At 40.5% G+C, this 22845-nt stretch overlaps 1 protein-coding gene across 1 annotated transcript in view; it reads right to left on the bottom strand.

Annotated features, from left to right (window-relative positions):
* The window catches only part of osbpl6 (oxysterol binding protein-like 6), a 49162-nt gene that overhangs the window by 3886 nt on the left and 22431 nt on the right, over positions 1-22845 (bottom strand). Inside the window, exons 4-22 of the mRNA XM_030757917.1 lie at positions 22618-22671; positions 21383-21496; positions 21125-21295; positions 19159-19303; positions 18881-18984; positions 18329-18421; positions 16210-16378; positions 14351-14481; positions 11592-11699; positions 11061-11192; positions 10165-10252; positions 8747-9000; positions 7383-7520; positions 5231-5294; positions 4948-5026; positions 4091-4235; positions 2395-2539; positions 2175-2301; positions 1869-1991 (exon numbers count right to left, since the gene is read on the bottom strand). Of these exons, the coding sequence (XP_030613777.1) occupies positions 1869-1991; positions 2175-2301; positions 2395-2539; positions 4091-4235; positions 4948-5026; positions 5231-5294; positions 7383-7520; positions 8747-9000; positions 10165-10252; positions 11061-11192; positions 11592-11699; positions 14351-14481; positions 16210-16378; positions 18329-18421; positions 18881-18984; positions 19159-19303; positions 21125-21295; positions 21383-21496; positions 22618-22671 (2384 nt within the window). The remainder of the gene's footprint in view (positions 1-1868; positions 1992-2174; positions 2302-2394; positions 2540-4090; positions 4236-4947; positions 5027-5230; positions 5295-7382; positions 7521-8746; positions 9001-10164; positions 10253-11060; positions 11193-11591; positions 11700-14350; positions 14482-16209; positions 16379-18328; positions 18422-18880; positions 18985-19158; positions 19304-21124; positions 21296-21382; positions 21497-22617; positions 22672-22845) is intronic.

The following is a 22845-nucleotide window of genomic DNA, read 5'->3' as shown; positions in this document are numbered from 1 at the left end:
GAGCCTCATTAATGCTGTAACATTAGTAAAGGTGCACTAGCTTTCACTGAAGGACTGGTGGTGGATAATGCAGAAGCACTCACACTCACAAGCCAATTAAGCTTCACATTAAACAGAACAACAGAATTGGGAAGAGAGGTGATTTAAGTGACTCTGAACGTGGCATCATTGTTGGTGGCAGTATTTCAGAAACTTCTGATCTATTGGGATTTTCCCACAAAATCAACAGTAGGGTTCACAGAGAATGGACTGAAAAAGAGAAAATATCCAGTGAAAGCAGTTCTCTGGATAAAAATGCCTTGTTGGTGCTAGAGGTTCTGAGAAAAATGGCCGGATGGTTTTGAGCTGATACAGCTCGTTATAATCAAGGTATGGGTATGCAGAAGAGCATCTGAATGCACAATATGTCAAACCCTGAAGCACATGGGCTACAGCAGCAGAAGACCACACCGGGTGCCACTCCTGCCAGCTAAGAACAGGAAAAATGTTGCCTAGTCTGATGAGTCTCAACGTCTGCTGTGACATGTAGATGGTATGGTCAGAATTTAGCATAAACAGCATGAAATCATGGCTTCATCCTGCCTTGGATCAATGGTTCAGGCTGTAGGGATATTTTCTTGGCCCACTTTTGGACCAGCTGAGCATCATTTAAACACCACAGCATGCCTGAGTATTGTTGCTGACCATGACCATCTTTTTATGACCACAGTGTACCCATCTTCTGATGTCTGCTTTCAGCAGGATAAAGCATCATGTCACGAAGCTCAAATGATCTCAAACTGATTTCTTGAACATGAGAATGATTTCACTGATCTCATGGCCTCTGCAGTCACCAGATCTCAATCCATTAGAGCACCTTTGGGATGTGATGGAATGGGAGAGTCACATCATGGCAACAAACCTGCAGCAACTGTATGATGCTATGATGTCAACATGGACCAAAGTCTCAGGACTATTTCCAGCACCTTGTTGAATCTGTGCCGTGAAGAATTAAGGCAATTTTGATGGTAAAATGGATCCAACCTGCTACTAGCAAGCAATATCTAATAAAGGTGAGAGTATGTGTCCATCTGTGGCTAACAGAGAGGAAATCAGTCTTGTTATTCATAGTGAGACTACTTCATTATGCAATTCATAGACCAAACTAATTTGAATTTAAGTCTTAAGTATGACAAAAACTGCAATGGCTACTTCTTTCTTTACACAAACACGTGATTTTAGTCATTGCCCTAAAAATAGTTTAGGTGTTTCAGCAACAAAGACGTGACTCGGCTGTTTTTCTTTTCTCCGACCTGTTGGCAATACAAATGGAAAAATATTATCATGTTTGTGTCTGTTGACATTTGCAGTTTGTGTTGGCCTTGTGCCCATATTTCTCAGCTGTATGAACAGTTTTATAATACAACATCAAATTGAGGGCAGTGGGAGGCGGGAGAAATGCAGTCTTGTACAGAGTGTGTGAGCGTTTATTTACACTCCAGTTCTTTCTCATCTTGTGTAATACAGTTCTCTGCACTTCCGATGTGAGCAATTACTGCCTTATAACATAATGTGTTTGGCTTAATGTGCTGATCAGCTACCTCAGGAGGATAAGACAAGGGCTTGTAAGCAAGAGATCCTGGGTTCAAATCTCCCTCACGGCAGCTTCTCTTCTTATTCTTCCAAAAAGGCAGCGCTTTTTTGTTCTAATGCACTTAATCAGTTCATATGTTCTTCTCATGTTCTCAACATTAAGATGTGTGTGGTAGGCTGTCTGAATGAATCAGAGCCACTGAGAGACCAAACTGAACATGAAACAAACAGAAACTAAGCGATGGGCTCTACAAGGTCAATATTGTATGCGTGGCTGTTGCTCTGTGTATCCTTACTTGAAGAAACGTGGCTCATGTTTGATGTTGTTCTCATCGTACCACTTCCTCCTGGTCCTCTGCATGTCCTCAATACGCTGCTTTTCTGAATGTGCCATTTCCAAGTTACCTTCTTCCAGGTACCTGAGTGAAACAAACGACATGTATCTGTAAACTCAACGAGCAAAATGGTATTTGCCAGCAGAGTGACTTCAAAGAAATAGCAGCCAGTCCAGGGAAAATCAGCCACACTTTTTTCCTCAGCTGCTGCAGAAACATGTAGTGTTAGCAAGTCTCAGAGCGCCAGGTGCAGATGCAATGCCATACCTTTGATCAGGCCTGAATCTGGCATCCGTCCGCGGCAAGACATCTTTTAATTCAGGACAAAGCTCATTCAGTTCAATGGCAAACCTGGTGAAGCCGTAGTAAAGCTCATAGTCTGTGGGCATGGAGCCTGGGGAAGAAGATGCAGTCTTAGCTTTAAAGCTTTTACAGGTATTCTTAAGTAAAGTCCAGCTGTGGTTGTGAGGGTAGAACTGATTCCTACCTGGCCTCCAGATGCATTTAGCAGACGGAGGGACACCACAATAAAGGCCCTCATGCCATTTTCCAAAAAGCCTGTGGATCACTTTTCCTTCCTGATCCATCACAAATCCTTGAACTTCATTAACATTTGAACTCCAGTAGTTTCCCTAAAAAAAACACAAACTCCACTATTAGCTTTGTGTGTATGTATTTTTGTAACTGTTTTAAAGAAGAATAATGACTGTTTTAAAACACACACGCACTTAAAATCTTACATCTGATGCTATTAGCAACTAATTTACTAGATTTAACAGGAGGAAAAGAAAACAGTCAAAACTGAGCACAATCTAATATACAAGGTTAAACATCATCAGTACAAATGTGTGTGTGTGTGTGTACAGATCATTTCAATTCAGTTTCATTTTATTTACATAGCACTAATTCATAATAACAGTCATCTCAAGATGCTTTATAATGTAAGACCCTAGGACAGACTTTTAAGAGACTTCCAGCAGACCCTCGCTCAGGGAGGGCCAGCCATCTGCCACAACCACTTGAGAAGTGAGAGTAAAAAGACAACAAAAAAGAACACAATAACCAAAAGTTTTTATAAATTGCCAAAATGTGTGGCGTATTGCCTTAAACACACACACACAATTTCAAATAGTTTGCCAAGTGTGGCTAACGTTAGCAGTGCTAGCACCAGTAGGTTAGTTTGCAACTTTCTGTCACAGAGAGAGACAGACAGGGATACTGCTGAGGCTGAGGCAAGTGACTGCATAACATCTTTGAAACAACAGTTACCTAGCATAAATGATTAAAATCTGAACAATTTGGCACCAGCTATGCAGGCCTAGAGACTGGTTAGCAACCAGTTGGCAACTATTGGTCAGTAGGAAAAAATTTGTATTACTCGAATGGTGCAAGTGATTGCTGGAGGTTGCTGGGAGTTTCTGTGAAATGGATTGCCAAACCAAAATCTTGCAGGCCTAAAGACCAGTCAGCAACTTCATGGTAACCATGGTTGCTAGGGAAATGTTTTGCAAGTGATTGCTAAAGGTTTCTTGCTGTTGCTAGGTCCAATTGGTCACAAAGTGGTATACGGTGCTGCCCCAGAAACCTCCTTGCAATTGGTTTGGTTGCTAGCAGGTTTCCACAGCGATCCATAATTTTCTTTAAAGATGCCGACTTGCCTGGAACTGCTCACCGACTTCTCACTCAGTAGTTGTGAAATGAGCGAGTGTAATGGAAACCAGAAAGGGAAAATATTCTCCTTCAAGATAAAAGTTGGTTTCAATGATAAAGCACAACTTTTACTTTGAAGGAAAGCATTTTCCATTTCCAGTTTGCGTTGCACTTTTTCAAGTTTCCCTTCCAGTCCACGGTTAGTTAGCAATTGTTTGCAGACAAGTCGGCATCTTCCATGCAAACTACCGGCAACCGCAGCAATCTGCTAGCAACCAAAGCAATTGCAAGGAGGTTTAAGGGACAGCACTGTATTTGCGACTGATTTCAACCAATGACAGCCAGCAATGTCTAGCAACCATGCACCAACTGGTTGGGGAATACACATTTTCTCTATCAACCAGAGGTTGCCAAGGGTTGCCAACTGGTCCTTAACCAATAGTATTTCTGTTACCAGCTACCAAGAGCAAAAACATTTAAATGCCTAGTTCAGTAGTTGAACAAATCTCTAATCATCACAATGCTTTTTTCACCTTAACAAAGGTAAGTTTGCAGAGGCAAGCACTGCTCTTTATGTTTCTGATGGTAATCTCCCCGTAGTGTTCAATCCACCGTCGTCCACTGAGGATGTTGTGTACACAGGTGGTAACTTTATTCCATTCATATTGATCGCCAAACCTAGAAAGCGACAGTAAAAACAGTCAATCAGCTTCAGGTACTGTTAGCTTAGATCATTAAAGCAACTGATAAATGTACAACTGTGTAACATCAGCACTTTTCGACTTTTGTGTGGCTGTGAGTTTAATCGCCCCCATAGAGGTTATTATTTGTGGGTTGCCCTTTGCAGTAGATCCATGTGACCCAATCCAATTTAGCCAATCAGAAGAAAGCTGTCTTTAAAGCAAGGGGAGCAATTAATTTCTGACAGAAGATTAAATGACAGGGTCCACCAGGGTCCAGATTAATATAAATAATGAATATTTTGAGTTGTAAATGATGCAAACCTATACTAGTACAGCCCCAAACGATAAATATCGAGTTGAAAATGAGCATAATAGCCCCCCCTTAAATAGCAAGACTTGTTATCAAGAGTAATTTGTTTCTAATATTTTTCTGGGGTTCTTTTGTATTTTTCAGCAGATTTTACAGCGCTAGTAAAATAATTTGTTTTTGATTTTTGCTAATTTAATACAATAAGCCTGCATTGTGCAGCCATAATTAGAATCTGAATGTTGACATGGAGACAATTAAAAGCAGAAACCTGGTAATTATAATAACCCCAATGACATGAAGCACTACGACAGCTGAGATGATTTAACACCTCAACTGCCAGAATAAAACCTGTGGCTTTATGTTCAATTACTATGCACAGTATCTTGGTGAAAGTTACCTGGGTATCATGAGATTTACACTCCCGATTGGTAAAATTTCCATTGATTTTCCCCAGAACTTGTTTTTCCATCTCACATCTGAATAGAAAAACAGCGAAAGCATCAGATTAAAATGACTTTTCTTTACATTTTGTCAAAAATGATAATAAACAAAATCTATGTTTATAAAATTTCAAATGGTTATTAAAAAGGCTAATTAAGTACTGCTGGCTGACACACTGAGCCGTATCTCGTACCTCTAGCACCGAGGAAAATCCCTAACTAATCAGACAGGTAACCTACCTTGCCAGAAGGTGAAGTTCTTAGACTCACAGTGGCAGGCGGAGATGGGAGGGTGGTGGCTCACCTTTGAGAAGAGATCAAATAAAAGGAGTCTGACAGCTGTTGTTGTTTGGATTGCATATCATATACAGCCTCAACTCTTGAGAACAGATTTATGATGAACATTTTGTTTTTCTCTGTAGTATCCTTTAGATACATCAAAAATAAATAAATAACTGGATTAAAAAGTAAGTGGATATTTTACTATAATACATTCAAACCTGGAAGGTGGGACCACCTGTAAGGTTTCAGAAACCTTGTAGGTACTTTTTAGATTTCCCTTTTTAATTTGCTTTTTGATTAACGACTCAGTAACTACTTTTTTCACTAATGCACACAGAAAAATAACTGGCAGCAACAACCAATAATGCAATCTTAAACCAGAAAGGTTAGCAATCGCCAACAACCTACTAGATCTCACCATTATTTGACATTAAGAACAATGTTACACATCCAAGACAAGATGCTTTGAGAGGTCAGTAAGACTAGAAAAGCACTGTATGAATGAGAGTATATTATATTACATGACTCTTTTGTTTGTTATGTAAATATTGTGAGACTTGGTTTTCACTCATGAAGAATTAACCTTTCAGGTTAAATCTATTATCATACATTCATTATGGAAACAGTGATATGAAGGAGATGATGCATTTAATAGCATTCAATTAAATAGCATTTAATTTAAAAAAAAACCTATTTGATCACAATAATAACAAAACACAGAACAGACTGCATTTCTAAAGGCATGGAGAGAAATAATCAACACAGACATTAACCATGTGGTTATTTAACATACCACAGCACCACAAGAAGCAAACCTTTTCATCTTCAATTTAAATTTATTCTGCATGCTGAACCTTCTCTCTGCTGATACACCGGACACTGGAATTATTTAAGTCTGGTGTCTGGGAATAATTTCCCTGGGGAAATGATCAAAAGACTAAGCATGGAACTCCCTGATCCTGCAAGAAACCCCACAGCATGTATCTTCCTGTGTCAGGTTGCTGATGAAGATTCAATTCTAAGACTGGAAAGATTTTCTGGTGCAGTGTTTGATGTTAACACACAGAGACAATTAAGCTTAACATGCATGTCTTTGGACTGTGAGAAGAAGCCAGAGTATCTGGACAGAACCCTCCGAGGTACACACAGAAAGCTGTGTTAGCCCTATGATGGACTGGCAACCTGCCCAGGGTGTACCCTCCCTCTCACCCCGTGACAGCTGGAATAAGGGTATCCCAAGCTGTCGTTAAACCCCACCCCCTGAACTGGATATGCAGTTAATAAAATGGACGAATGGATTTTTTTATGCTATGGTATCAAAGAGGCAGACCTCCTGATGATGTGAGCATTGTTCCTGTTGTGTTTGATTCATTTTATGTTACAGTAGATTATCATGAATGTTCAAACCCATCAAATTGAGCTTATTTGCCGTTTGGTTGTGGAATAACCTGCCTGAGGAAATCCGCCTCGCCTCATTTATATTGCAATGCTTTTATGCAAATTTTAGTGTAGATTTTATATTTTTTTAACTTCTAGATTTTTATATTAATTTTAGATTATTCATTACAATGAAATCACATTGTATCTCATTTTGCTCTTGAGTCTTGCGTGGCCTATTTTGATATCTGTAAACTGTTTTTAGAATTTCCTTCTAGTTTATTTTATTCTGTGTTTCTGGGAAAGATTTTGTAACACTGGTTTTAATAAGTGCTATACAAACAAACTTTTACTATTATTAAATATTCGGTTAACATAACCTCTGGAGCACACGTGACAGCACATGTAGCCACTCAACTCTTAAACTGAACCTTCCACTGAGAGATTTTTTTTTATATCTCATTCTGTTTCAGTGGCTTCTTTCAGATATAAGAACACAGTGAAGTACTGCACTTTCTTGCAAATTAGATAAAATGGAGTCCTTGAGGCGACCAGACACAAAAACAAAAGCCGAGACCTTGCTGTTAAACCAGTGCACTCAGAGAGAAGCTCCACCAAGCGTTTTAAACCTCTCCAAGATAATGAGACCTCACCAGAAAAAAGGAACTACTCTATAAATTCTTTCTCATTGCTTAAATTTGACTCATTTTGAACTGTGTGTGCAGCTGCTTACCTGCTCTGAGAAAAAACAGAAGCCCTTGTCTTCCCGAATACATTCGTAAGTCTCTCCGAGTAACGGGTTGAATGGCTTGCTTCCTGCTCTGTAGTAGGTAGATGAGTAGCCTGAGACAGCAAAAGCAGCGACGAGGACCTGTAAGAGAGTCAAAAAAACAAATCAGGGATCAACAGGCTCGTGGCCTCGGGCTTTGTCACAAATAAGCTAAACATTAGAATCAGGCCCGGATTAAGGTGGGTCTGGGCCCCGGGGCAAGGAGATTGCAAGGGCCCCCCCTCCCCCCCTCCCGCTCCGAGCCCATACCAATCCACCCCCCCCCACCCCCCCCCGACACACACTCCCCTACAAAAGTCTCTTTCTGCTCTTCCTTCGTGCAAAATCATCTACCAACTCATCAAAGTTCAGCTGTTGCACAAACTGTGATTCAATTGCAAGAAGTGAGAGGGAGTTCAGACGATTTTGGGTCATTTTCATCCTGAGCTCATTTTTTATTCGAGCCATTCTGGAGAATGACCGTTCCCCTTCACAGTTCGTAATTGGCAGAGTCAAGAACAGTCGAAGTTGCCATATCCTGTAGCCCAGGGGCCCTTTGATTGCTGTCCCCCTAGGCGCTCTAGTCGCCGTACCGCATAGCCCAGGGGCCCTTTGATAGCCGTCCCCCGTGGCCCAGGGGCCCTCTGGTTGCGGTACCCCATGGCCCAGGGGCCCTCTGGTTGCCATATCCCGTGGTTTAGGGGCCCTTTGCCATCCCCCGTGGCCCAGGGGCCCTCTGATTGCCGTCCTCCGTGGCCTAGGGGCCCTCTGGTTGCTGTACGACATGGCCCAGGGGCCCTCTGGTTCCTATGTCCTGTGGCCGAGGGCCCTCTGACTGCTGTCACTCCCCCCAGCCCATTTCAGTTAACCCTTATAGACTAAAGAAGTACAACTAAAGAAGATCCTAGAATAGAGGGCTCTATCGCAATCAGCATCGACATCGGTATCTGGATTGTTGTTGGGCCCCCCCCTGGGCCCCCTGGATCCATGGGCCCCGGGGCGCCAGCCCCACTCGCCCGGTCGGTAATACGGCCTTGATTAGAATCCATCAAATGGTATCCAAAGGACAGAAGGCAGATACTGTAAGTAGAAGAATCCAAGGTCAAATGCTGCACTGAAGTGTACCACCACTTCACAGGCATTTATGTTAACACACTAATGAATACAGAACTAACAAAGTGCCTGTGATCAAACTCAAGAATCTCCACTTGCAGAATTTTAGAAGCATCTTCTGTGCAGAAAAAATTAATCTTTCTGAACAGCAGTGAAAGATCACCATATTGGCAACTTATAAAGGGTTAGGGTTAGGGTTAGAGCGGCGTCTTTACCATGCGCTCAAAGGGATCCTCGGTCTCAGCAGCCTTATCCAGCAGCTCGCTGTACTCCAGTTCTTCACACATCCGCTGCAGGGTGTTGAGGGGTTCGTTGAGCTCCACGGGCATAGACACTTTGGACAGGTCCTTGCCGATGTTGTTTCGCAAGATGTTCCAGAGGTTGATGTTGCTGGTGTCAGGACAGGGTGCTGACAGGCAGGTGCGCCTCCCATTACGGAAGGCGCTGCCAGCAAAGTCTCCGTTGGCCACTATGAAAACAAGAAAAAGAAAAAAAAAAGATCATTATTACTACTTTTTTTTTTTTTTAGTATGGTAATATAACTTTCATATAACATGGACACAGCATGACGCAGGGCTAGATGCAATATTAAATACATTAAAATTACTTTTGTACTAAAGAATGTGTATTATGCTTTTTTTTTTGTCATATTCATGCTGTTACAGTGGTAAATATTAAACATGACCAAACTTTGAAATAATGTTATCAGTGAATGTGCAAGTAATCTCTTTGAGCCCAAAGCTCAGGGTTATCCTATATGGTCGTCTCAGGCACATACAGTAGTTCTGGCTGTGAGCACACAAACCTGCTGTTAAAACCATCTATTTATGAGGGGCAACCAATCAGAAGAAAGTTGTTTAACAGGAGCGGAGTTAAAATGGTTTGTTTCAGATAAGGGGCCAACTGAGCTATACCAAGAACCAGTCTAAGGTAAACAAGGATTATTCTGAACTGTGAATCAGGCAAACCTACTCTAGTAGCATCCAAGAATAAAAATATGGGGTTATAAATAAGCATAATGGGTCATCTTTAATTGATTTTTTATGCAATCATTATTTCTGTAATAAATATAGGAATCTCTGTATGTGTATGGTTGTGTGTCTTGAGTTTAGGTGACTGTTAGTCACATAACTGTTATAGATTTACATGCATATGTTGACACAGTGAGTTCAGATAGCATCCCAGGCTCTTATGCTCCATTTGTAACCCTGCAGATGATGTCACACTCCTCTGTGACCTAGATAACATAGATTATAAATAAATCTCCACCGACTGTGACATCTACCTTTGCTAATCCTAAAATGCCTGTGACAGTGGACACTTTAGTGGTACACAGTATTCACAGTGAAAAAAAAAACAAACCCAAAACAATCCCAGCTCTTTTCCAATACTTTCAGACTACAGGAAGCATGTGTATTTTCTTGCTTCTGTTGCCCTTGGCAACAGTACAAAGTCAACTGGCTTTGCGGCGCTGATAAATGAATTTGCTGGTAACAAGAGTGTGTCTTTGCGCGTGAATGCGACGTTATTGCAGAAGCAGCACAGAGCGGGTTCCCCCGCTTTATTAATTTCTCCCGTCCTTTTCTTCTGGTACAAACAACAGTTGCTCGTGATTGTGCAGAATTGGACCTACTTTGTCTGGAGACGTTATCGGTCACGCTGGCGTTGTCCTCGGAAATGTTATCGCTCACATCACTGACATATGACTCATCGTCTGAACCCTGCGAGGGGAACAGGTACAGAGCGGAGTGAGTCAGTGCAGTAGTACAACACACAGTGATCAGAACACACACGCACACGCACATGCACACACTGCCATTGGCTAACAAACTGCAGCAGCAGCCGGCTATCTGTCCCACTGCAGTAATCGTGAGTTGAGGCACTGCAGTATTTTCATACTTTTTATACAGCAAACACATTAAGGTCACATCAGAAGGAGGCATATTGTAGCCACTTTGTGTCAAAGCCCCTATTGTAGTCGCCGTCTGGTGCTGTTGGGGTTTGTGTGACACAAAAAAGGAAAGGCCTGCCATCGGAACTACAGGCCAGGGGGTTGATGAATTTCCACGCTCAGTAATCCTTCAGCATGGCTCGATGCACGCCTGGGGAGCTACAATGCTTGAAGGCTCTTCAGGGACCATACGCAGTGTATTTGGAGCAGGATGTTCACAGCAGTTAAAAGGGAAGGAGGCAGAAAAGGTTGTTTTGAGTGATGGACCAAACATCCTCTTCCACTTTATGCTTTTTTAACAAAGCATAAAGTGGAAGCGGATCATTGTGATTCTTAGGCACGAATGAGGAATTAGGCTTCGGGCAGATTCTGAAGGAGCCCTCCTGTGTTTACGTTTCTTTTATACTCCATCTCCGCTATTCAAGATGTTTGCATTAATTACTGACTAAATCCAGCTTGACACACACACACACACACACACAGGCATCACACTGACATTTTTCACCAGTACAGTTCAACTTCACTCGATCCACATCAATCACCACCTCCACCCCGCTTCTTCATCTGCCCCATTGTACCTCATTCTCTGACGAGCTGGCTGACAGAAGCACTTCCTGGGCATCAAAAAACTCTGAGACAGATTCTGACATGGAGAGTCGGCTCTCATTAGAGGCCTGCTGAGTCAGAGGGATCCCCATCTGTTCCCCGGCCTGCAGGCAAATACAGGAGATGTTCACTGTTTCTTGCTATGATGACAGGTTTAAAAAACCAAAACTGACCTGAACAAACACAAACAGAACAAGAAGACAACACAGTGCTCATCTTGCAGCATATGTCTCCTTGCCAGAGGGCAACCTCCCATCCGTTTCTAATTAGTCAATTTTTCCATTAACCTTGATGTCAGGTTCTGCATAGAATAATGATTCCTGAAGCTTACCTGCCAGGCTGTACTGGAAAGCCCATCAGTCTATAGGAGCAGGAATCAATAATCTAACTGACAAATGCAGGAAGCAAATACAATCGAGTACCTGGCGAGCCGCTGAAACTGTAGTTTTATCAATATCAGGATAAGAAATGAGATTTGTCACTGACTAACAACAGTGACCTACCTCATCAGGTGTGGAGATGATGTTCACACTGACAACTTGCTCAGTCAGGACAGACTCAGAGTGGATGCGGTTGAGTCGAGTTCGAAGTTCTGCATTTTGGGACAGGGCCTGAAGAACGAAACACACTTTAAATTTCACACAAAATGTTGAAGCGTGATTTCCGTGACTTTTCCACATTACAGTGAAATATTTGGAAGTAAGAAATTGGCTTTGTCCTGGTAAAGAAAAAAAAAAAAAAAGATCTGCATCTTGCTTTTTTCTGTAACATTCAAAACATTCAAAACTTGACTGCTGTTTTGTTTTGTGATACATTTTATGTAAATATATATATATTTATATATATGAAGGTTGCAGTATCTAGAAGAGGCAAAAACCCAAACAATCAAACAGGAAAAAAAAAGCAACCTGCGAGAACTGGAAAATACACAAACTGTTCTCCCCCCTATGTGCCTGACTCTGACCCTGACCACAAGCACATGTTTCAAATGGGGTTAGAAACACATCAATTGTAGGTTTTGGTGTAGGTTTAAAGTCATTTAAATCACCTTTCCTCCACATTTTGATGCTCAATTTGAAATTCAGCAGGTCATCGTTACTTTGTCTACATGCATAAATACACTGGGTTGCTGCTACGTGAATGGTTAATTAGATATTTGCGTTAATGAGCAGCTGTACCTCACAAAGTTGCCAGTGAGTATGATCTGTTAATTGTATCTGGTCTTAAATCCCAAAGTCTCCAATAATGGAGTCTAAAGCTGGAAAAAAAAAAAAACTAGAGGAGTTACTACTGCTAAAAGGTTATTATAAATATCCTCGTCCTATGATGATTCACTTACCGCAGCTTATTGCATGTAGGACATGCTAATATTAACTGCATACCTATGGTCACATCTTATAAAACACTTATATAAACCACTCAAAAATGTCAACCGAACAAGACAGCGTAGGCAGCCAAGTAGTTTAACTGTTAGTCACTACTATTGAACCCTTCCTTTAAGCTCTGTGGAGCAGTTCAGCTCATTATTTTGAGATCCAAATCCTGCTGGTTTTGTCTCGCTCTCATCACTCTAATCAGAGTCTTTTCCATCTGAAGCAAGCAGCTGTTTAGCTGCGATAAATCCACTGCAAAGCAGCAGAAGAGGAGAGGAGTCACAGCAACTAGCTGGTGGACAGAGTCCAGTATTTAGTAGCTACACACAGTAGTTTGCAGTGAGCAAGAACAAAAAGAGAGGGAGTATTAGACTCTCATTCTTCAGGTGGTCAAAAATGTGATTAAGTTGATTATAACACTGTACCATTCTGGAGCTGTTTGTTAACAACTTTAAAAAGAAAATAAGCAAATGTAAGCTTGGGTGTATATGTACCTTCCCTATGCCACACAAAATATTAAATACATAAAACTAATATGGCAATAACCCTCAGTAGTATCCTGCAGGGATTAAAGCAGCTGACATCAGCAGCTGTAACTATAGCAACCACAACTCCTGATTATCAACCTCCCACAGAGCTTTGCCATAAAACCTGACCTCCATCCGGTGACAAGCGTGTCACACAAGAATCCAATTAGGAACAAAACGGAGATAAAGCAGCAAGTGAAACATTTCACTGAAATGATGTCAACTGTTAGCAGAGGAACAGTCCAATTAAATCACTGTGGTAGAGAGACAGCCCTGAGGAGACGAGTTAATGAACTGCACTGCACATTTCTCCCGCTCACCAATTAATGTGGGAATAGATGATTGGACTTTCATGGCTCACTTGCCTCGGCTCTCATCTCCACACATCATTTTTTTTAAGTGTGATGTTGATACGGCATCATAGTTAGTATTTCTAATATGAAAACAGTCCAATCCATCAGATTAATTAAACCTAAATAATAGAATGGGTAAGGGCGGCATCAAATATTGTTATATCAGCACTATATCCTGTGGCTTCCTCTGGTGATGTGTTGTTGATTGGTGGCAAATACTGACACTTTCATTATAACATACTCTAAATGGTCTCCAGCCAGTTTCAGCTGCCAGATCCATGGCTTCCTGACTTCTCACAGTGGCACTAACCAGGTAAAGCTAAGTTGCTGTGCAGAAAAATAGAATTATCACATCATTAAAACTAAATAATAATCATAGTACTTATAGACACTGATGCCATAGGGGAGTAAATAACACATAATTCTTGCTTTTTGCCTTTTAGGAGTATTTTTTTTCATATTTGGTTACATGGATATTGTGCAATACAATAATAATCGCAGAACTGATGCATCGTGATACCATCAAGATCATATTGTTACATTAATGTCAAAGTCCGACTAAAAGCAGCCATTTTAGTACAGTAAAGTGTCTATGCCGGCAGTTATTTTGTGCTGATAGGACCATCCCTCCACCCAAAAGAAAGTTCAAAAAGCTCTAATGATCACCATATTTAACCGGTGCCGTTTGTTTGCGCTAACAAAAAAGTAACACCTAAAAACCCCAAAATAAGGTGTAAAAAATATTTGCTTCTCAGGTTACACTCGGACTGTGACTGCACACTTTTGTGTACATTATGGGCCAATCCAGAGTGTTTAACTTCCCTAACATTCAAAGAACATTTACCTCATCTGCTCTGCAACAAGATGATTGGCTCATATTTTATTCTGGCTCAACTGTTCATGTTACAGAAGTCTGCCATTGATTTCTATTCTGGGCTTTTTTCCCCCCTACATGTCTCTGGCATCATATCATGGGTTACTCTGATTCCTATTGAAGGCAGCTTATTACCTGTGACAGAGACTTCCTGAGAGAGTTGATCTGGGCTGACTGGTCTGGCTGTTCCTGATCAGACAGAATTTGTTTGATTTTTTCCTTCTCTATGGCCACAGTGTTGAAGGCCGACTTCAGCAGCGAGTGGACTGCAGAGAGAGAGGATGAAAGAAAAACAGTAACTTACTCACCCGTGCACCAGCTCAAAGGCATCCCTAGCTGCTCAGTCACATCCCAGAATGAAAACCTTACTTCTGAGTACACTGTGTGAAACTCAAATTGATTATTTTCTCTAAACATCACAGTTCACACAAACACTGAGTTTGTTTGATATTTATACTTCTGTGCTACTATGCACTTGTGTTTAACTTTTCTAAAAAAAAAAGTTTTATTAATATGTTTTTGAGTGCCTTGAAAAGCATTCAGACGATCCACTGAGTTAGCCAAAATTATGTTTACAATCACTTTTAACATAAAATCTCCCAAATAACCTTTCAAACTATCAGGACCTGATAGTATGATCGAGTTACCTCATGTTAAATTTAGTTCACATGTGTTCCTCTCAACACAGCATGATTTTTCAAACACATTTACTTTCATTGTACAGTTACTACGTACGATGCCAGACCAAGGATGACAGTATGCTCCAGCTGTTACAACTAATTGAGGGCTATATTAATTATTACACAATTGTAACACTGATATCGAGTTAAAGTTAACAGTTCTTCAGTATTCAGACTTACCTACAGAAAATGGGAGTAAGTCCAAATGAAATCTGGAAATTAAGCTTTGAACTGTGAAGTGAGAGTTTGTTTTTATGTTTTAATAACTCAGTGCCCTTGGTCCTCTGTCACTGAATATAAAGGTCCATGCAGCTTTTAAAATTAGACACACAGCTTAATGTTCACTCCTGCCTTCCTCCCTGCTAGATCACTTCCAAAATTTAAGTTGTTCTAATCTATCAAAATTTTGCTGACTTTAATTTTCTCTCACCTTGACTAAAGTCGTTCTCTCTGTGTAAAACTCAGTCACTCACTGGTACCAAGAATGAGACATCAAACCTGCTGTGCACTGATCACGCTTCACCTTTTAACAGATAACTTTTACTAGTTTTTAAAGCACTGGACTGGAAATAGATTATTTTAGTGAAGCGCTGGCCTTTACTTCCACCTTCATACCTTTTAGATCTGCTGAGCTACAGTACTGCTGCTGTCCATCCCACGCACCAACTTTAAAGCCATGATTGTGCATTTTCAGTTATTGGCCCTAAACTGCAGAAGAGTTTCTCATTAACAATTAGATTTCCCTCTAAGTTTTAAAATAAATATGAAGACCCATCTCTTTTCCTTAGGCTCTTCCTTGTTATAAACCACATTTTGACATTTATTGGTTGGTATTAAATTATTTGCTTGCGCAGTACGGTTATGACGTGTTATGATTTTAACCATGCTCTTATTAATTCCCCCCTTTTTTTAGCTGTTTTTAGTCAGATCCTCTTTCTGAGCTTATTATAAAGCACTTTGGTCACCACTTTTCATTTTTAATTCTGCTTTTTGACCAAACTGACTCGACCTTTATGCACTACTTAAGTTGCTGCTTAACCTATGTATGTGTCATTGTCTGTCTGTCTGTCAGTAAGATTACACATAAACTACAAAGTCAAATTTAATAAAACATGACTGAGAGGTGGAGTGTGGCCAGGGGAAGAACACAAAATCTAGATCACTTACTGATGAGCTGTTTGAGTGTGACCGATTTGTGTTTTTTTGCTGTGGGTTCTCAGCAAAGTAATTCAGTATTAATTGCACTGTGGGAAAAGTGGGAAAAACGACAGTATGAGAATAAAATCCAGTTTGTCCTACATGCTGCCTTCATACCTTTCTGGGCAATAATGCAGAACTCCTCTTGAAGTTTAATGTAGTCGCTGGCACACTCTACACTGTCTGTCAAGCGGGAGACAGGGGGCTGAAAGTCCACCAGCTCGGCACACAGGTTAGGATTGGATGAGTGGAGGCGGACGGGGGACATACTGGCAGACAGAGGAACCTGGAGAGAAAGGCAATCACAACGGCCGACTGTCAATCACCTGAGTGGCACAACAATGCTCTTGTTTTTGGGTCTTGCAGCCAAAATGATCTCTGAGAACCAACAAACTTGATCCAGCAAGACCGCTAGAGTATCCTGATGCATGTCCAGTTTAGCTTTATCAGCAGAACCTTCAAACACTGCAACTTTCACTAGAGCTTCGTGCTTTAACCAGATATTAACAGCTCAAAATGGCTAAAGAGTCATGAGTACATGACTAATTTGCATATCACTGCATAATTAAAGTTATAAAAGCCACTATTCATCCTCTATTTATACCCATGCTGTTTACAAGGCCACGGAAAGGGTTCTTATTAAAATGGCTAAACAGGTAAATGGTGTTTTTCACCACAAAGCTTGGTTGGTGTACTTCTATCCTGGTTTATCTGCACTCTGTTCATGCACAGAGTCGCTTAAATTTTACATCTTTTTGTCACATCTATACCTCTATTAGAATGTGGATGTTTGTGCTGGGAATTTGGTCCCTTGTTTAAACATGAGACACCAACATGCCACACTGAGGAGCAGTAGCTTTCTTTTTAAATTAGTTTCCTAGAAATGACTCTGAAGGAAAATGCCACTACATATTTTTTATTCACTTGTGTTTCACTGGTATTTTCTTTCAGAGAAAAAAATGTTTTAATCACAAAATCTATAGGATACTAGACCCCAGGTTTGCCTGGGAAGAAGTTTTCATAGTGAGTGTATGACCTCAATAAAATAAAATCTATTCAAATTTATTCTAATAACAGAATTTTATTGAAGGTGTTTCATCACTCTTCCATGAGGCTATATCTGAGGCTGAGGCCTGTTCTACTGAGCAGGATTTGGGCTTATTTTGGTAACTTGAGGATTAAGCCTGTGCTTCCAGTATTACAAACTTCTTACCAGGTTACATCGCCATAGTTTACAGATGACCATCTTTAAGAAATACAGACTTTGCTCCTAATGTTTAGCCTACGCTTGAATTCTGTTTACATATTTTCTCTTCGCTCTCAGACCGTTAAACACCACCGAGGCTGCAGCTCAAAGACTATAAACCAAAACTTTCTCACACACATCTAAATATTCATTTAATGGAATAACAATTCCAATCTATCAGGTCTTAATGACAGAGCACTGATACTCTTATTAACTTACACACTCAGCGCTTTTGTCTAGGTTTCAAACAGGCTAAACTTTATTAATATAGTCGATCTTTTCCAGTCATACTGACCAAAACGCTTAAAGCACACACACACACACACACACGCACACATTGTCCACAGCAGCTGTGTAACTTTCACTCTGTATTATGTGTTTAATGTCTTCATATTTTTCAGTATTATATTTTTATCTTTTAGCTATATTCATAAACCCTGGTTTGATTTATCGAGTTGATAACCACCTGTTACTGTAAGCAAATCCAGATAACAGAAAGATATTCTGGGTCTGATGCACTTGCTTTGTAGTACAGGACCATGATGAAACAGAAATGTATACAATGAACAATCAAGGTGCTTTATGGTACTACAAATGTGATGAACGAATGCTTAGGGCTGCTTTAACAAAGTACATAAAGATGCATGGACACACATTGGGTCTGGCACTGCACATTTCTGTCAACTGTCTGTGTCTGGAAACTGATATATTGTGCAAAATATGGGCATATTAGCAATAAGTAATCAGGCCGTGACAAACAATACTAAGTGCCAGCTGCAGCGCAGTACAAAAAAAAGAACAAAGATAGAAAAGGCAAAAAACTAAATTGTTCTCTTGTATGTTGTGAGCTCGTCCTCACGTAAATGCTGTAGGTGTCCATATTACAGAGTTCAAATTTGACTACATATGCAGGTATGAAAACTGTGCCCTATCAGTTACACAGGAGTTATGCATCTGTGTGTGTTTGTGTAGAGGACTGAAGAGAGGTACCTGAAGCTGGAATTTTGCATCTTTGCCGACACTTTTTGTTCTCCATCTTCTGTTCAAGCGCTTTTCTTTCTTTGATAATTCTACACAATTGGTCTTTTGGGCACAGGTGGATCAGTATGAAAAGTGTGGTGAACACACACACAAACACATTACAAAAAAAAAAAAGAAAGAAAGAAAAGAAAAGAAAGCCAAAGTTAACACACATATTTCAGTGACATGACAAAAATGGGTTACATGCAAAAAGGAATGTGTGGTGTTAAAAATGCTTTTCAGCCACAAAAACCATGATATAAAATAAACACAATAAATTAACAGATACTCATCAGTTAGAAAAGCAGCAGGTGTCCTGTGAGTATCACTGAATCTCGTCTGTCTAGACAGACAGGTAATGAAGGTGACTGCAGAGGTTGCCATCAGTAAACACCTTCCTCACTACCTAAGCCAGCCTGAGTTCACAGTGCAGGATAGAACTAAATTGCTTCCTCCAGCTCTCTGTTGTGTGTGTGCACGTGTGCATGTGTTTCTGTCTGCGTGTTTGTGTGTCTGTTTTACCTGCATATCTGTGAAGTTAGGCGCTGACTGTGTCCTTTGTAAAATCTCCAGACTCTGCAATAACCGGCTCAGCTCAGTCAGGTTGGACTGGCAGCGTGCGAGCTCTGAAAATAAAATTTACGCCCACGCGGTCACAATCACATTCAGCATTATGTGTCACGAAATGGTCATCAAATCATCTCTCAGGGATTTATCGTGGGGCAAAGGCTTGATTTAATCCACTCCTTTTGTAAAATCAGATTTTCTGTGAGCAGCATCAGGAGAGAAACTGCACTTACCCTCTGCACACTTGTCCATCTCCTCTGACTCCTGCAGCCATGCAACCACCTTGCTCTGTCCGTTACTGTAGGAAGCAGGCAGGCTGCTGCTGCTGCTGTTACTGGGGGCCGCTGCCTGCCACGGCAAGCTGCTCGGTTTGGTCTGCTGTGGTGACACAATAACAGACAGTCTGAGATTTCGTGTCAGAGTGTGTGTAGTGTGTGACATGCTTATTAGGAGTGGTAAAACAGGCACTGATGATACCTCAGTTATTCAAGAATTACTGATATCATTAAAGAAAGGATGGTGTGGATTAGGGCTCCAGCTAAAGTATGAAATGTGTTTTTGATCAATGTATTTTTGTCTGTATTTTTTTTTTTATCCTTTGGTGCATCACTGAAATCAAAACATGATTATGACAATGACAGTTATTATTTTTGACAGTGAAGGGGAGAAAATCAGGTCATATTAAAAAATCTGATGAAGTCTGTCTTGCTTGCACATAGTTGGCAGTCTTGGTGTAAATTTGCCTTAATCAGTGATGCTGTAGATTCATTTTTTTCCCCTGGTATTTGAATGGATGCTTCATACCAAACAGATTTTGGAGTCCAAGTCACGCAACCTGTCTGCGACAGCTGCAGTGAATCTGTTCGGCAGACTCAGAGTGAGGGACTGGGTGCTTTCAGCAGCTCACGGTTAATGTGCTACTGCGTGCATGAGCTTAGATGGTAACATTATGCTCCCTGAATGACAGAAACAATGTGTTGTAATATCTGTTGTTATGAACAAAGGCTGCCGTGCTTCTTATTTGCACAAGACCTTGACTATCTTCTTTCTACATCTTTGAAGCAGGAGTTCATTTTGAGTCTAGGACTGGAGTCTTTCATTTAAGCTGTTCTTCTGGGAGAGCTCATCGGGCTGCAGCCAGATGCTCGGAATCCAAATCCTACTGATGACCTCTAATGGCCTCCATGTGGCATGGAGCAGCACTCCCAGGAGAAGTTGCAGCAAATGAATCCTCATATTTACACACACTTCAAACACACCTGTAGGGATCAGGGCTCCTACCTAACTCGAAGCAGCCTAGAAAAACAACCCTTTCTGCCTTAATGATCAGGATTCAGTTACTTGACCAATCTGCTTTACTACATTAGGCAGATATCTCTCTTCAGTGCACATCCATTTGTCCAGCTATTAGCCATGTAATTCAGGAGACATTTCAGGGCCATGGCAAAAAAATGTATAGCAAGTTTTCAGGTCATACTAAGTAAAATGTAGGCATCCATAAATGAAACCTGTGAAGAGCTGCTGACATGTCAGGTGTGGCTGACGACAACAGCACAGACACAGTCACGTCTGACCATTTAGTCTGTCATTGAATGTTCAGTAATCTTTACTTCCTCTTTCCCAGATGATATTTTAGTGTACTATCCCAGTTTCCAATAAAAACAGAACTAGGCGATCTCCCATTACCCATGATGCTCTTCCTGAATAAGTAATTGCAGACTGCTAAGAGCAAAAAGAAAAAGCCTTCTTTTGAGTGAGAAAAATATTCTGATGTCTTTGTGTAGAGCATCCATAACAAAGTCAAGTCTATATGGAAAAGCCTGGCATTTCTTATTCATTTGCTTCCAGTACCACTCTCATATTATATGTGTGAGTGAGAAAAGAAACTCAGCTGGTTAGTTTAGACAAATGGATCCTTAACTTTGGACAAAGCTGTCATTTGAAGCTCATTTATTCACTTTACAATATACTGCTACCTCACCAATAGTCCCAGCCAAGGAATAGTCAAAGAAATGGAGCTTTTAAGTTGATTCGGCCACTGCTCCCTAGTTTGAAATCTTTAAGCTATGTGACCTTTGGCATTACCCTGTGGTGTAAGACCAAGCAAGAAAAGTTTTCAAACAAAAAATTTCAGCCAAGCATTATGTTGAGTAAAGAAAGAGCACAAATATATATACTATGAGGGAGAAGAGAACCCACCTTGACTTCATTTACCACACTTGGGGTGGGCTGGGGGGACTCCATGGCAGCTGAAGGAGGAAATGTTCTCATGGTGGCCTCCCGGGGAGACCGCACAATCTCGTTCTGCCGATAAAGCCGGTGATGACGCAACTTTGACACCCATGCATCAAATATGTCTTGAGATTTGACCTAAAGACAATGAGAAGAATAAGCCTTGACCTCTGTCACTAGCTGACAGCTTGTGTATCAGTGATGAATTACTATGATGAATGTAACCTTCAAGTGATAGATATGCTCCTCGGTGTCCAGGTCGATACGACGGGCCTTCTTTTTGATTGACATAACTGAGAGGCCAACGTCGATGCTGCCATGAAGTTTCCCCTTTTGGATCTAAAGGCAATCACAGACAGTTTTCTTTATACACACAGTCAAATTATTTCTTATTTATGTACATTAATTGCAAAACAGGAACAGTTATAGGAACATATTTGAAAATGACAAAAATGAGCATAATTCTTTACTGTAAAATTATAATGCCATAAAAATCAAAACAAGAAGCCTTGAATAAATTTTACAATTCATTGTCAGATTAGCAAGTTATCAATATTGTTCTTAAAGTGGATCTATTATAGCTCCATGTCATATTATCTGGCCTTGGTACTGCACCTCAGTTCATCTAGTTCACAGTGTTTTCAGAGAGGTACAGAACATCCAGGTAGCTCATATAATGGTGAACGTGATGTTGCAGTCATGACTCATGTTGGCTCTTCAGCATTAGGTAGTTATGCTATATTCATACCTTGAATAATATATTCTGCCAACTGAATTGTGTTAAATATACTACTTTATTGGAACTAAAAATATATACCTCAAACATGAACTATGAAAAATGTCTGAATATAACAACCCTTTTACATTCTAGGTCTCCAAAAAAGCCAGTTTCAAAATACATGAAATGCTGAAAGGCGGGTTTTGTTGTCTTAACTAATCACTGTGGAAAGTAAAAATCACAGTGATTTAGTGGTCACTGAAATGTGATTCTGATTGGCTTCCCCATGCAAAAAGAAGGTTTGAATAACAGGTGGGTGGGGCTTCTGTGTTGACAGCCAGAGCTGAGATAACAATATTAAGGACAGGCGCTCTCGCTGACATGATCCTGATATAAAAAATTTACAACAGTTTGAAGCTTTTGGTTCACAGAGATTTGCACTTGCACATTACTTTTACATCACTTGTACTTGAAAAGCAAGGTACTTTAATCAATAAAAAGGGGATAAACATTAACCCGTTGTTGAGCATCTGATTATCATTTAAGATATTTTACATTGTTATAGCTATGTAAATTTTGCCAGTGAAGTTTTTGGTTTTCTGCCGAGTGACCCAGCTTGCTGAGAGGCAATGAACATTGTGACCCATGTTGCAGATGTTTCTGCTGATTCACTGCCAAGCAAAGCTGATGTCAGCCCAGGCAGCTCCGTTTCTGCCTGTAGGTTATAGTCAGGGTTACTTACATCAATGGGGGACTTTGAGTACTTCAGGATACCATTGTCCAGAACAAAAAAACGCTGCAGAGAAAATAAGCACAAAAATAAATGACAGGAGGAGCAGAAACTGAATACAAATCACATTTGGATTTGTTAATATTGCAGATTTCATGTAAATGCAAAGTCATCTATTGCTTATTCTTGTTTAATCACCTCCATGAATTCATACAGATATTCAGTATTCTTGCAGAAAAA

The sequence above is a fragment of the Archocentrus centrarchus genome, chromosome 21, assembly GCF_007364275.1.
Source record: "Archocentrus centrarchus isolate MPI-CPG fArcCen1 chromosome 21, fArcCen1, whole genome shotgun sequence".
In the NCBI taxonomy this organism is placed as follows: domain Eukaryota; kingdom Metazoa; phylum Chordata; class Actinopteri; order Cichliformes; family Cichlidae; genus Archocentrus; species Archocentrus centrarchus.
Note: the sequence above shows the minus strand (reverse complement) of the source record. Positions and strands in the feature narration are given on the sequence as shown.